The sequence below is a fragment of the Megalops cyprinoides genome, chromosome 4 (genome assembly GCF_013368585.1).
Source record: "Megalops cyprinoides isolate fMegCyp1 chromosome 4, fMegCyp1.pri, whole genome shotgun sequence".
Classification (NCBI taxonomy): domain Eukaryota; kingdom Metazoa; phylum Chordata; class Actinopteri; order Elopiformes; family Megalopidae; genus Megalops; species Megalops cyprinoides.
In genome coordinates, this window is record NC_050586.1 from 5,672,560 (window position 1) to 5,687,500 (window position 14,941).

At 45.7% G+C, this 14,941-nt stretch overlaps 1 protein-coding gene across 1 annotated transcript in view; it reads left to right on the forward strand.

Moving 5' to 3' along the window:
• Nucleotides 1-2,567: 2,567 nt before the first annotated feature.
• Nucleotides 2,568-14,941, forward strand: part of adgrd2 (adhesion G protein-coupled receptor D2) — a 29,332-nt gene continuing 16,958 nt past the window's right edge. Inside the window, exons 1-13 of the mRNA XM_036527561.1 lie at nt 2,568-2,642; nt 2,986-3,051; nt 3,461-3,521; nt 3,967-4,212; nt 4,534-5,163; nt 7,818-7,940; nt 8,678-8,763; nt 9,316-9,594; nt 11,678-11,789; nt 12,293-12,427; nt 12,564-12,672; nt 14,348-14,453; nt 14,841-14,896. Coding sequence (XP_036383454.1) covers nt 3,004-3,051; nt 3,461-3,521; nt 3,967-4,212; nt 4,534-5,163; nt 7,818-7,940; nt 8,678-8,763; nt 9,316-9,594; nt 11,678-11,789; nt 12,293-12,427; nt 12,564-12,672; nt 14,348-14,453; nt 14,841-14,896 — 1,991 coding nt within the window. The 5' untranslated portion in view covers nt 2,568-2,642; nt 2,986-3,003. The remainder of the gene's footprint in view (nt 2,643-2,985; nt 3,052-3,460; nt 3,522-3,966; nt 4,213-4,533; nt 5,164-7,817; nt 7,941-8,677; nt 8,764-9,315; nt 9,595-11,677; nt 11,790-12,292; nt 12,428-12,563; nt 12,673-14,347; nt 14,454-14,840; nt 14,897-14,941) is intronic.

Here is a 14,941-nt window from a genome sequence, read left to right on the forward strand (position 1 = left end):
GTGTGTGTGCGTGTGTGTGTATGTGTGTGTATGAGTGTGTGTGTGTGAGTGTGTGTGTGTGAGTGTGGGTGTGTGTGTGTGTGTGTGTGTGTGTGTGTGTGTGTGTGTGTGTTTGTGTGTGAGTGAGTGTGCGTGTGTGTGTGTATGTGTGTGTATGTGTGTGTGTGTATATGAGTGTGGGTGTATGTGTGTTTGTGAGTGTCTGTGTATGTATATATGTGTGTATGGATGTGCAAGTGTGTTTGTAAGTATTTGAGAGAGAGCTTACAGCTGTGTCCGCTGCTGTAGAATAAATCAAGTTTGTATAAATCCCTGAACACTGCACATGTGATCATATGTGATCACAGAAAAACGAAAGTGTCTTCATCAGTAAAGGAGTCTGCCTCTCTCACAGAGGACTGTTTCTGACTGGAGTCATGTTGCACAGCACACTGCTCATCACACAACTTATGTCTGCAGGCGCAGACGCAGTGCTCTCTGTGGCATGAGCCTGGCACTGCCTAGTTGAAAGAGGATTTGCGAAAGCCCTGTGGACAGGGACAGGGCTGGGGGTGGGCCGGGAGCCCCTGGAAGGAGGCCTTTGTTGCAGGAGATGGATTGCAGCAAAGATGGAGCTGAGAAGCAGCAGCACCGGTGCATCAATGTGAGAGCGGCCTGCGGTCACCACATGACTAACAAAGGCCACCCATAAATACCAGCACTAACCCTACAGGGGAGGTGGTATCCAGGACCCCTGTCTGACCATGCTGAAGGTTCAGGCCTCTGCTGAGGGGGGCAGGGAAGTCTGGAGAGCGAGGGAAGGCAATTCAGCCAAATTCCCCCGAGCTCCTTAGTTCAGCATATTTGTCACCAGGGCATCTTTGTTGGAGACTTTTCCCTAAAAAAGTCAGGCTGATAATTAGGCTGATCCAGCAACTTCTCAATAATTATTCACTCCTAAAATAAAACTAATATTAATAAACATATGGCTACCCACAGACTAGGAATACCATTTTATTTTTATTTCAGGTTGTGGATTTCAATCGTTTTTTTTTTTATTATTTATTTCAACTGAGCATCTCGTGACCTCATCAACATGTTTCCTCAGCATAAATGAGAGCAGCAGTGTAACATAGTGGTAAGGAGCAGGGCTCATAACTGAAAGGTTACTGTTCAATTCCCCACTGGGCAACTATTACTGTATGCTTGGGCAAGGTACATAACTCAGAATTACCTCAGTAGATATCCATGTGAGTCACTCTGAGTAAGAGCATCTGCTAAGTGAAAATTATGTAATGTAAATCATTCCTCAATAAGAGAGGAGATTCACATTACTCATAAAGTAAGCGTAAACCATAAAGACAATACACTTTTCTGTAAGGCAGTCTGGGAAATCTGTATTGAAATCAGACTTACTGCACTGGACAATTAGGTTTGAGAACTGCTGCAGAATCTTAGAATCACCTCCTGTAACTCCACCCTTATTGCACAATACCCCCAAACAAATGGGCATTTCAATACGTTAAATAATTGTTCAAGCACAGCACAACAAGAACTTAAATACCCCCACATTGGACAGGAGGGTAAATCTGATGCGAGGAGCACAAGCGCAAAGAAACTGGTTGCACAACTTATCAAATTCGGTCAGCCTTTGTTAAGTGAATTGAAGTCCTCTCTATCTGGCAAGCCACGAGATTGCGCTCCAGGGAATACTAATGGCTTGGTTTGTCTTACAGAGTTTTGTACTTTGGGCATTAGTGATGTCATTCTTTTTGTCTCGGGGTCTTTTGCCCGTGTGCGTATGTTTGTGTGTGTGTGGGTGTGGGTTGGGTGCGTGTATAGGGGTACATGAGAAGCTAAACCCTTCAAGCAAGAACACAAACAAACAAGAAATAAGAGCACTCCAGCCCTCTTAAAAGTTCAGACACCTCCCCTCCATGGAAACTCACAGAGACGCCGTGTTCAGTGTCTGCCCTGGCTTTCTTTCATGCCACTTGTCTTTTTTGTTTTTTCTTTTCTGTCTTCCTTTTTTCTCTTTCTGTCTTTCCATCTGCAGTTAGCGGACATGATATGATATTAATGCCACTGAAACATGCCACGTAACGCTTAAAAAGCCTTATGAAAATATTTTTATTAATACTTGTGTTATGAGATGACTGCTCGATTCCGCCTTACTGTGTGCGTTGATTCTCACTGCTACCGGAGCACATCTGCGGACCATGAGCTAAAAGACACCGAGAGGGACGGAGGCGCAGGACGTAAATAACAGGCAGATTCCCGAACGCTGGCCGCCTCGAGTTCCTTGATGAACTCTGTGCGCCAAAGCCTGACACTGCTTGCGCAAGAGGACTGCTTTTAAAAATGGCCCATTTGCATGACAAAGCAGCTACTGAATCAAGGGCCAAGAAGGGAACAGGGGGTGGGGGGGGGGGGGGGGGGGTGTGTAACGGGGGACTGACGGAAAAGGTCTGATTTCGCCTCTGGCTTGGCAGCGCTGGTCTTTGCTATGCAGGGTAGTGTGTCCCATAGAGTGGGAGCATGCGGCTTGTGGGCTGGGGATCTCTGGGCTGACTGTGGAATTGGGATTTAGCGCTGGCTGTGGGAGAGCGGACGCCCAAGAGGACCAGGGAGACGATTCCGGAACCTTCCGCTGCTTCCCCACCGTAAGTCTCCTTTCCCTGAGGGGTCCGGTTAACCCCGTCCGGTTTTATGGCACATGATTATGAAATATCATAGTGATGCTTTGCTCTTTTCACGTGACAGCCTGCCAAAATCTGCCCCCTGCTCACTCAGAAATGAGTGAGTTGGAGATGGTCTATAATACTATCATGAGCTGCTGAAATAGAGTTAATTATTTGTGAGGTGACAGGGACACACTCTATTGATATACTAAGGATATGTTGGACATGCTCTGTGTGTCATAAAATATCCTCAATTGTATGAATATTTCTCAGACACTAAATGATGATGGTTTGAAAGGTTCATAATTGATACGTTTTGTTTCAGCTCTGAATCAAGTTTACCATGTCAGGACTCTGGCTGAAAACTGCATTTGTGGTGCATTTCTCTGTGGTAAAGTATCTCCTCTCAATGCAGTCAACAGTCATCTTTCTGCTGACCGTTTCCTGTGCAACAGTGTTAAATGTGCAAAGCTTTATTTAGCGGCATAAAACTTTTTTCTCCGTCTTAATTGAAAGAGTAATGTCCAATCCACAAAGCTTTATTTAGTGGTTCTAAAGTTGGTGGAAAAAAAAAACAAAGGGCTGGCCTCATTTAAGGAGTTGACCTTTTCATGCTATTGTGTTGCATTTGAAACCATTGACTTTTTTTCAGCCATTTCTGTCCAAAAAATGTGCAGAATGCCTTTGGATCTGGGTTCTGTGAGAAGAACAGAGGAGTCCATCCTCAGCCTGGACTTTACGACACTTTTCTCTCTCTCTTTTTTTTTTTTTTTTTTTACGAACGTGTGTGTGTTGTGAAGGTGCTGTGTAGCTTGGAGCCAGCGCGGTCCGGGACAGAAAGAGGAGGGTGGAACAGTTCCGGTGAGTTGTGCCACTTTGTTTTGCGGGGACGGATTGAGTTCCACTGTTCCTTTTCAGCCTTACCTGAGTGGGTGGCTGTCAGTCCTCAGGTGAACTTTGATACTGGGAACATTCCATGTATCACCATCATCATGTTCTAAGTACTGCTATGGCATAAATCTTTGCATTCTCAATTTTCATTGCAGAGAAATCCTTGCTCAAGGCAAGGCATAGATTTTGGGATATACTCATTTACGTATTTACTTATTTATTAATACTTATTTTACTCATCAAACTTTTATGCAGTACAGCTTGGTGCTGGCTTAAGTTTACAGGTTATACTGTACAAGGAACAGCCTATTTGGGAGTTGAACCAGCAACATTCTGATTACAAGCTCAGCTACATATTATCTGTAACATCCCACTGACTATCATTGAAAATTGATTCAAGATTGGTTCTCCCCAGACTACGACGCCACCAATCTCATCCTCCACACCTCGGACACGGTGTTCCACCTGATCACTGCCCCTCTGGACTACACACAGGCCAAGCGCTTCTGCCTGGTGCAGTTCAGCACTCTGGCCACAGTGGGGCAGCAGGAGGCCGAGAACGGCAGCCTGCAGCTTCTGAGGGAGGCGGGGCTGAGGAAACCAGTGTGGGTCAGAGACCCCAATCAACCAATCAGGAGCGAGCCAGCAGTCTCCAAACAGTGTGAGATTATTTTCCTTTTCAGTGTTGATGTTGGTGTTATACCTAGTAGAATGTAGACAGGATCTGTTTCTGTGGTGGAATTACAATTCATTCACATTATATATTGCCATACATTAACATATACATATTACAATATACATTTTCTACATTAGTAGTGTTGTGATTATGCATCTGCTTACAATGCAAGTCCATTAATTATGACTTGTTTGTCCAAGTCAGTTAAATAAGAAGAGAGAGCGGGAAGTGCAGTCATTTCCACAATACTTCCTCCTGCAGGTATACATGCTGTAGGTGGAGCTCACTCTGTGCCTGTCCCTGCAGACATGCACCTGCCTGCCCTGACCTTCCCGCGGGACTCCAGGGGAGGCTTCGCCCGGGTTCAGCTGCGCTTTCCCCCGCTGCCGGCGGTGACCGTGTGCGTGCGGGTACAGTGGGACCAGCGTCACAACCAGGTGTCCACCGTCTTCTCCTATGCCGCGCCCGTCTTCACCAACGAGTTCCAGCTGCGGGGCCGTGCGGACGGGGCGGGGCGCGTGCTGGTGGCGCTCATCGTGCACGGCCACCACCGGCCCTACAAGGCCTCCTTCTCCAACGACGGTGCCTGGCACCACCTGTGCGTCACCTGGCGCCGGAGCGACGGCCGCTGGGCCATCCACGTGGACGGGGAGAGGCGGGACACGGGCGCCGGTGCCGACACACCCAGGGACATCCACGGGGAGGGCATCTTCATCGTGGGCCAGGACCAGGACTCCTTCGGGGGGGACTTCACCGAGCCCTTCGTGGGGAACGTCACGGACCTGAGGATCTGGGACGTGGCCCTGGAGGAGGCGAAGGTCCAAGACCTGTACGCCTGCTCCGCTCCGGCCCGCGAACCGCTGTTCACCTGGAGCATCGCCAACATGACCCTCCACCCGGGCGCAAAGCTGGTCCCGGTTCAGCTACTCTGCTCAGGTGAGGAAACTTTGACACTCCCCATTCAAATTCAAATGCAATGTAATAGACAGGTCCATATATATTAATAACACTGAGATAGCTTTCACTGTGGGTGTCTACAGGGCACACAGCTTCCCAGCCTATCAGCTATGTCAGCTTTCTAGACTCCAGAAGAGCGACTGGATTTACAGTGAGGGTTGTGTATTGCCAGAGTCTGCCCAGAATGTGATATTCAAAGATATTTACTTTTCTTTGTTACAGTAAAAAAAACATAATTTGTGACTTTTTGTTCTGGCAACTTAGTAAATCTACTCAGCCATTCTTACTTTATTAAGGATATCATACATAGTATGTAGATATATATTTTCAATTCTGTTATAGTGCAGTGTATGTGCTGCTATGCCCGTGGAACATGTTAAACTCTTCCAGTTTTGGGTCCCAACTCCCTGGGTTCAAATATAAGTCTGTTATTGTATTCAATCTCTGCGTTTTTAGCTAGATATTGCCAATAATGGTAGTTCCCTGAACACTATTCAGATTATTCTGTTACTGATGTTGAAACTGGAAATTCAAAGTGTGGTATGTACACCCGCGCCGGCAGCTCAGTTCATCGGCAGTTGATTGATCTGGCCTGACTGATTACTTTTCCTTGGCGCCATTGCACTGAGATACGTCTGTCAGGTTGAGAGCAGCCAAGAACATCGCTATTGTGCCAAAATGGATTCCTGCTGTGACTTACAGACACATTTTGGGTTAGGGTTGAGCTGGGTGTTGTAAGAGGTCTCAGATACAGACCGAAATGTACCCGGTTCTGGACAGCCCCAGGACATGTTGTAGGTGACAAGACCTGGTGCCATTGTGCTAGTGATGTCCAGGTTGCGGTACTTTGAGGCTTTTTAGGCTTAAGAGAGGTTAAAAGGATGGTAGATCAGTGAAGCAGACCATGTCTGATACACATTGAATGTGCATGCTGTGTTACATTGTCATGCTATACCAGGTGATTTAACATCTTAACCAGTATTATTGATATTATTAATGTTATTAATTATTTGCCAGAGAGGCACGTCCAGTATTCTAGATCATTAATTACATATTCTTGAAATGTGGCCATGCTTCAATTGATTAGCAACTATATTTGACATTATTAAATTAAATTAACATAAATTAAAATATTAACATAAATTAACTTGCTCTCAGGAAAAAAAAATAGAAGTTTTATTGCATTAATTTAGTATTGCATGTTCTAATTGTTTTCTGTTCATTTAGTTGAAGTGATGGCATTTTTGTTGTGCATTGGTCATTGAAAATGAGGACATATTGGTATAGAGACAATATAAGTATGGGTAATCAATTGACCTCGTCTCCAGAATACCTGTATCATTATTTGTTTATGTAAAAAACCTCTTTCAATCGGTCACCCCTTGTTTTGGTTCAGGAGAATTTCTGACCATTTGATTAGGTCCATTCTTCCAGCCATGCACAGCTGGGTAACTTTGGCTAAGCTCACACAAAAGACACAAAGTGTACCTTAGATTTGACAGTGTGAACAGATGCATCATAGCATTTGGGAGATGGTGCACATTAGTAGATTTTAGACATGAAAAGGACCGTGAAGGGAGCAGGGTTTGGGGGCTTGTACAGAATCCACTGACCAGCGTCCCAGCGTCCCAGCGTCCCAGCGTCCCAGCGTCCAGAACAAGAAACCGGCTGTCTGAGTATTCAGAGAGGAGTAACACTGAGCCAGAAGAAGACCTCACACAGGGAGCTTAAAAAAGAAACAAGAAGTTCAATCAAAACGAAATAGCTGCGGGCTGAGTCAGGACAAAAAAGAAACGTTTCCCCCTTGGAGTTTCCCTCATGGCAAGGGATGAAGTGGATTTTTCAATTGCAGCTTGTGACTTCTCCAGTGCTGATACGAGGCTTGTCTCCATTGATGTAAAAAAGTGCGGTCGTGCAAACACCACACTGTGATAAACCAGAGATTCCATCACAGGGCTTCAAAGAGAGTCGGGAAATGTCTCCCTGTCAAAACAAGCAGCGGGCCCGCGTACACATCCGATCATATTAGCTGGCCGAGGGGAAACGTTACACATCAGTCCTGTTACTGGCAGGGCTTTGTGATAAATTGGCTAAGTTAACCCTCACCTTTCAAGCTAAACTTAGGTGTGGTGAACACTGTGGCGAAAAGTGTTTGCCCAGCGCCACACAATTTGGGTGCTAGCTATGTGTTGGGGGTGAGGTGAGCTACCGTATTGTGCAGAGCACTTTAAAATTGTTGGGATGAATGAGGATGATGGTGATACTGATTTTCAGAATAATAATGTCCAATGCGCGCCAGTAAAGTATCAGTTTTTCTTGTGAGCTTAAACTTTAAGAAGGGGTTTACTAGCAGATGGTGGAGTAAACTCATCTCATTGTTTGAACAAATCACAGTCCTGTTTGTACAAACCACCGAGACCATCTCACATGTCATGGTGTTGTGTCCCATGTATATTTGCATGTATTTTTTGTACTGGTACTGGTTTATGTTTACACTTTTGTGAAAGCTAGTCATATTTTGAGTCTCCTGCTCTTACCTTTCATCTCCTTCTTTTGTAAGCGAAACTCTGACAGAGGTAGTGGAAGTTGCCTTAATGCTGGTAGTGCTGATGTGTTCTCTGTTGCCGTGGCAGCAAACCTTAAGCAGCAGGTAGAGTACTGCCAGGCCCTGGAGACCTCGTCATCAGGGCAGCTTTACCACCTCATCAACCTGCCCTGCTCTCAGAGTCTGCCGTTCATCTGCATGACCAGCAGAGGTGAGAGAGTCCCGCAGTTCACAGGCAGACACCTCCACCTGGCCACACCCTCCACATGGCCACAACCTCACAAACTTCACAGGCAGACGCCTCCACATGGCCACATCCTCACAAACTTCACAGGCAGACACCTCCACCTGGCCACACCCTCCACATGGCCACACCCTCACAAACTTCACAGGCAGACACCTCCACCTGGCCACACCCTCCACATGGCCACGCTGTCACACCTTCACAGGCAACCATGTCCACATGGCCATGACCTCACACCTTCACAGGCAAACACCTCCACAAGGCCACACCCCCACACCTTCACAGGCAAACACCTCCACCGGGCCACACCCTCACATCTGTACAGTGAAATATCCCCACATGGCCCCACCAAACATCTCCTCATGCCTTCACCATCAAACACCTCTGCAACTCTCCTGCCCCCACACCCTCACAGTCTTTCACAACGTTTCTACATTCTCACACTTCCACAGTCCCGTACTCCCCTACCTCCACAATCACCTCCACACACAAATTCAGTGAGTCACCTTATTGTTCAGTTAACATTAATGTGTATTTGGCTTGCTCAGCGCAGTGTTTGGTGGGTGTGAATGTGTGTTTGGTGTTTGTTCAGTATACTCATCCCTGCTCTCCAGCCAGGATGTGGGTGTATGTGTTAAGTGGGAGTTTGGTGGTGTTTTTGGTGTTATTTGGTGTTCAGTGTGCTGCGTTACGCTGCGTTACAGAGCGCTTCCTGAAGGTGAACGAGCTGAAAGGAGTGCAGCCCAGCCCGTTCATGAATCACCTGGTGCAGCTGTCCAATGGCACGCTGGTACAGAAGAGCTTCTCTGTTTCGGTTTAATGCTGTGTTTCTCATACCTGCGCCCTCTCATTTCAGCCCCCTCTTTTCCCCTCCTCATCTCTCCTCCCTGCCTCCTCTTCCTCATATCCCTCTTTCCTTTCTCCTCTCTATCTCCATCTGTTCTCCATCCCTCCTCCTCACTATCTCCATCCCTTTCATTCACACCTTCTTGCTTTGTAATGTGTGTGTCGGGGGGATTAAACAACGATGGCTAGGTACAATCCTTTCCTTGACTCTAAGCCAAAGATTACTCTGATTATGCCTGTAAAACCTGTCTCTTTCAGCTGGAGTGATAATAAATACGTACATTCACTGCAACACAAAAAATATATTTGTCTGGAAATGATTTTTCGTTGAATTAATTATTAGGACCATCATTAGCGTTGCGGACTTTTCCATCATTATATTTTACTTCACTGTAAATTACAGTGAAGGGGGGATTTAAAGTGTCCCGCACTGATGTGTCTTCCTATCTTTGTCCTCTTTCCTGAACCGTTGTCCCTGTGGTGGTAACCGACACAGCAACCAGAGGGGCTGGTCCCTGCTCATCCGGAACAACTGACCTGGGGTCAGGTGTCCCACCTGCTCCAGGTGTCCAAGCAAGCCCTGGAGGAGTCTTCTGCTGATCTGGAACCCTCAGACATGCTCCACCTGGTGCAGATGCTGGCCCATGTTGCGGACGTTCCGATGCATCCAAACAACAGCCACCTGTCCGTTACCGCCCTCAGCCGGCACTTCATCACAGTGGCTGACAGGATGGTCAGTGAGGAGAACGCTCCCAAGTGGCAAGCCATTAAACAGGTACAAAACCACCTCCACCTCATTCAGCATCAGGCTGGTACGTTGGGTGGGAAGCTGTGTTATGCAGCATTTCTCCACTAGAGGGCAGTAAGTCCAAAAGAGTTACATCCATCAAGGGCCACTCACATATTCCGACTGGCAAGGCTTTGCATATATAGGTATACTGTATATCTCTCCTGCTAAAAGATTTTTTCCTTGTAATCACAGGCAAATAGCCTTGTGTCTAAAAGGAGAAACATTTCTGTGGCGCATTATTCATCACGTTTATTCATCATTATTGAGAAGTTAATTAATGTGTAAATTTATGAAACTTTTAATACAAAAAAATCACTGTATCACTGCAGCGTATCGCTACAGGTTCAAAACGCTGCATCCCAACCAAAATGCACGTTTTGGAGTCAGATATATAATACATCACAAAAAAAAAATAATGGCACAAAAACATAATTTAGTTTGATTTTTTCATTCGTTGAATCACATAATCATTTAAACATTGAATCATTGAAATAATAATTGAATTCACATAAAAAATTATCCTTGACAAATATGACACTTAATAATTGGCATGGAAACCCATGACGCATACATGCACACATCTTTTCTAAATTCAATAAAGTGATTTTTATTACAGTGGACAAAAATAGTGATAGCTAATGCAAGTTATTCTAAAACAGAAAATAAAGTGTAAAGCTTGTTATACAATGCGCTGTTTCAATAGCCTCTGTTGAAGCCTGTCAGTTGGTGAGTCAAAAATCTTCACTCACATTGCATTTGTCCTCAGCAGCAAGGCACTGTGGGAAATATCTCCTCAAGTGATGTCCTTATCTATGCCAAGTGCTGCTGTGTGGCAGGAACATTGCGATGAATTTGCACCATCAATGTATGTTCAAACAAGTTGTAGACCTCCTGCTGATCACAACAAATTGGATTCGTCCGCTTGGGTGCACGAGGAGCTTTTGCATCATGCCCAGAACATGGAGCAGGATGGGTAAATTGTAGGCCACTGGCACAGGGCTTCAGGGTTCTCACATCATTACTGTTTCTCCGAGGTGCCAAAGTGTGTTCAAAGTAATGTTACCCGACCGTGACCGTAGCTCTGCCACATCTACATGCAGCGAGTCCCTCTGCTCTTTGTTGTCGCAAAAGTGGTAGTTACCTTGTAGCCTTTTATATAGTGACATGCAGTTGTCAATTAAGTGGCCTTGTGTTCTCACATGGAAAAAGCACTCATTGTCACCGAACTCATTGCCACTAAACAAGGTTTAGCATGCAGAGCAATTACCTGTTGATGCAAGTCCTTACGAGAGAGAAACGAAACATTTAGAGTCTTGAGTAGGTTATTGAGAGATTTGCATTTTGTATGAAAACCGTGAGAACACATGTCTTAAGGTTTTCGGCTTACAGCTCAGGTAGGGCACTTGTGAAGCTCAGTGCTGAAGAATGTGTGGGAGCAATTGTGGAAAACTTTAACATGTGCATGTTTAACGAAGATGTTTTGTCCTGTGGCCTTGCATTTGAACTGCAGTTGAAATGTAAGTATGATAGTTATGTAAGCCATGTCTGCTGTCCCCCCCTTTAGTGTGTCTTTGTGTCTTGCACACATAACAACACCAAACAAATCCTTGATAAAGCGATAATTATGATTTGTCAGACAGAAGTCATTTTTATGAATTTTTTGAGGACATGTATGTGAGGCATATGGCCTCCTGTTGCTGTTACTGTCATTTTAAAAAATATTTCCTCTCACTCTGTTGCTTAGTATTGAAGAAGTCCATGATGAAAAAAATGCAGTCTTTTGGGAACTGTATATTATACAGTCTGTTGGAAGCTACGTATAGCTGTATATGTGCCAGTATATGTTTTTTTTAATATTGTCTTGCATGCGAAAAGCTTTGGATGTGTCTGTTTCTGTAAAATCCGGCCGATGTCAAGTTCCCCGTGCCTGGTCTTGTCTTGACCAGCATTACTGGAGTTTGTCTTTAGATTGCACGTCCCCTCCCCCGGCCCTTAATTCACCCAAGGTCACGTCTGAAGAGGTCGCCGGTATATATTGTGTCTGTTCTCAATTGTGCGGCGTTTATAGGTCGTAAATGGGCCGATGGCAGTGGTGGAGAGCATAGACAGGATGGTGAGTAATCTCCACCCTATGCTGCTGGCTGAGAGCGGAGGCCTGGTTATCCAGAGCGACAATATCAGTGAGTCAGACGTGCGCACACACATGCCTACGCACACGCCTGCACGCACACACATGCATTTCCTGTCACTGCAGCCACACAGCTAACTTCGCCCTGCTGCTGCAAATGTATGCAGTTAAGGTACACAAGAATTTGCCTTTTTGTCATCTGCTGCTTCTATCGTAGTGGTGCCTTTCCAACCTTGATGCTCAACCACCACATACCACGGCATGCATAGACACACACGTGCACACACACACACGCACACACACACACACACACACACACACACACACACACACACACACAAATGGACACTCACTCACACCCGCAAATATCCACACTCACATTTCCTTTAACATGCGCTTTAACAGATGTATTGATTAACTAATTTCGTTTTTTTTTCAGTTGTGATGTCAGTACACTATAGTTTTGAATTTATTTTATCATTCACACGTTTAAGTGTCTCTATCTCCACGTGCAGTACTCTGTCTCAAATATGCATCTTCTGTCACTTCATGCAGAGCTGCAGGTCCACCAGAGGAGCTTGGGAGATGGAACCGGTGCTTCTGAGTTCTGCGGACCCCACAATGAAAATGACACTGTCATGGACTGCATTTCGGTCCCATCCCATAATATCCAGACTCTCCATGACAACGGTAAGACGTAGTCCTGGACCCCACCATCACAGATTGTGCGGCACCAAAGCCCACAGAAGTCCGCAGAGAGGAAATCGATCCAACCTGTAGCCAGGTAAAGCCAGGTGCTCACTGTGTGTCTGGTGCCGCTGCCCAGGTTTCCAGAAGGTTACTGTGATGAACGTGTGGTACGGATCCCTGCTCCCGCTGTTCCACACCCAGGGGAACGTCACTCTGTTTCCCGCCGTCAGTGACGGGACGCACAAGTAAGTGTCCGATCACCTGACCACCCCCTACAGCAGAGCTGTAACCTGACCTGCTCAGTTTGGGTCCTGGGTGGGTTTCCATGGGTTTTTTTTCCGCCTTGCTGGCCAATGTCAGTTCAGGCCTTGTCAGCTCAGCATTATTGCTCCTAATTAACAATTGCTGGCACTGGCAAATTGTTGCGTTATTCATCGTTTAAAACTGAAGTTATGAACAGGAAGTGAATTGCATGCCACCATTACTGATCACAACAAACTGTGATGCACTGTGTTTGCGGGCGGAACGCAGCCTTGGACTGCGGAAGTCCAGGCAGTCGATCTTTGCAGATGCCAGCATTCAGTATGACATCACGTGTTCCAGCTTGAATTGTGGGTAATCCAATGGAAAAGCAATGTTGCTGTACCAGGTCAGTCTGTTTTTGATCCAGCCTTTGCTAGCCTATTTCCAGCTCTGCAGTGGGAAAGCAGAGAGTATGAACTGTTGTCTCCTGACCTGGGTCATGTCTGATAGTCATTTGCATAGATTTGCAGACAGTTGTTATTCCACTTCTCTATATTTAATTTGAGTATACATGGTGTAGTTTTAGTCCAAGGATGGTGATAGCATCAGAGTTTGGCTTTAGTCCTACAGTAAAAAGGTGACAAGTATGGCATGGTTATAGTCCTTGTGTAGCTTTAGTCCTTACAGGGTGGCAGTCTAGTCTAGCTTTAGTGCCAGGTCATAGTGTCAGCGTGTACACTGCAAAAAATAGCCCTTCAAAAATAAGAAATAAAATAATTAATACAAGGTGTTTTTTGCTAGTAATAAGTGAAAAAATCTGCCAATGGAACTAGTGGAAATACACAGATATTCAAGATGCGCTGTCTAAAAACAAGTCCTTGTAGCTCAAGGAAATTTTTCTTGTTTGGTGACTGTGTCTTATATTAAGTGTAAAGAGATATTTTGACTTGAAAAGAGACAAATATGCTTGGTGAGATTTGGATTTTTTGCAGTGTAGTTTTAGTCCCTGTTTAGTCATAGTGTAGTTTTAGTCGAAGGATGTGTTGTTGTCCCTACACCATTACATTTTCGGAGTGCAGTTTTAGTTTCCCACAATTTCGTTGTACCGTGCAATGACAATAAAGTCTATTCTATTCTATTCTATTCTTGCGTGGTCATAGTGTCAGTGTAATTTGAGTCCTTGCATGATCAGGGTGTCAGTGCATTTTTAATCCCTACATGGCCACAGTGTCAGAGTGGAGTTTTAGTCCAAGTGTACTCATAGTGTCAGTGTGTAGTTTTAGGCCCTGCGTGGTCACAGTGTCTGAGTGTGGTTTTAGGCCCTGCGTGGTCACAGTGTCAGAGTGTGGTTTTAGGCCCTGCGTGGTCACAGTGTCAGTGTGTAGTTTTAGGCCCTGCGTGGTCACAGTGTCAGAGTGTGGTTTTAGGCCCTGCGTGGTCACAGTGTCAGTGTGTAGTTTTAGGCCCTGCATGGTCACAGTGTCTGAGTGTGGTTTTAGGCCCTGCATGGTCACAGTGTCTGAGTGTGGTTTTAGGCCCTGCGTGGTCACAGTATCTGAGTGTGGTTTTAGGCCCTGCGTGGTCACAGTGTCTGAGTGTGGTTTTAGTGCCAGATGGTAACATTGTCAGGCTGCTGCTTTAGGGTATTCACTCCTTGCTGTTTGCTGTGTGTTGCAGGTATAAGGGAGCAGTGCTGGGGTCCTCTCTCATCTCCAGTACAGTGCTGGGGGACAGTCGGCCCATAAGCATGGCCATTCAATTCCAGCTCCAGCACAGACCTCAGGTCAGCACTTAAAAACCTAACCCCTGACCCTAAGCCCTTAACCTTGACACGCCCGAGCTTCAGCCTCAAGTCCACAGACAGTAAATGTGAAGTGTAAGAGGAAAATTCACAAAGGGATTCACAAGACACAGCACATTTAATCAGAATGAGGCAGCATACCCCAATTAGCTTTTGCTAGACCACAGAAGTCGAAATAAACACAGTGCAAAGGCAAGCTGTCATCCTGTAGACAGCCCGAAGGTTCCACTCTGATTTCCTTTTCCACCTGTTCACCAAAATCTTACAATTAAAGCCACTCTTTCTGTATCAACCCCATAGGGTTTCATTAGTGCTGGAACTTCTTTGTCCAGATATTGGGCATTGATGTGTCCCTTCTTCTTTTCCCAGAATCCCCCTGGGACAGTGTATGACCCTGTGTGTGCGTACTGGGATTTCTCCCTCATGTGAGTAACCCTCTCTGCTGTAATAAAACCCAGACGTGTTCTCCT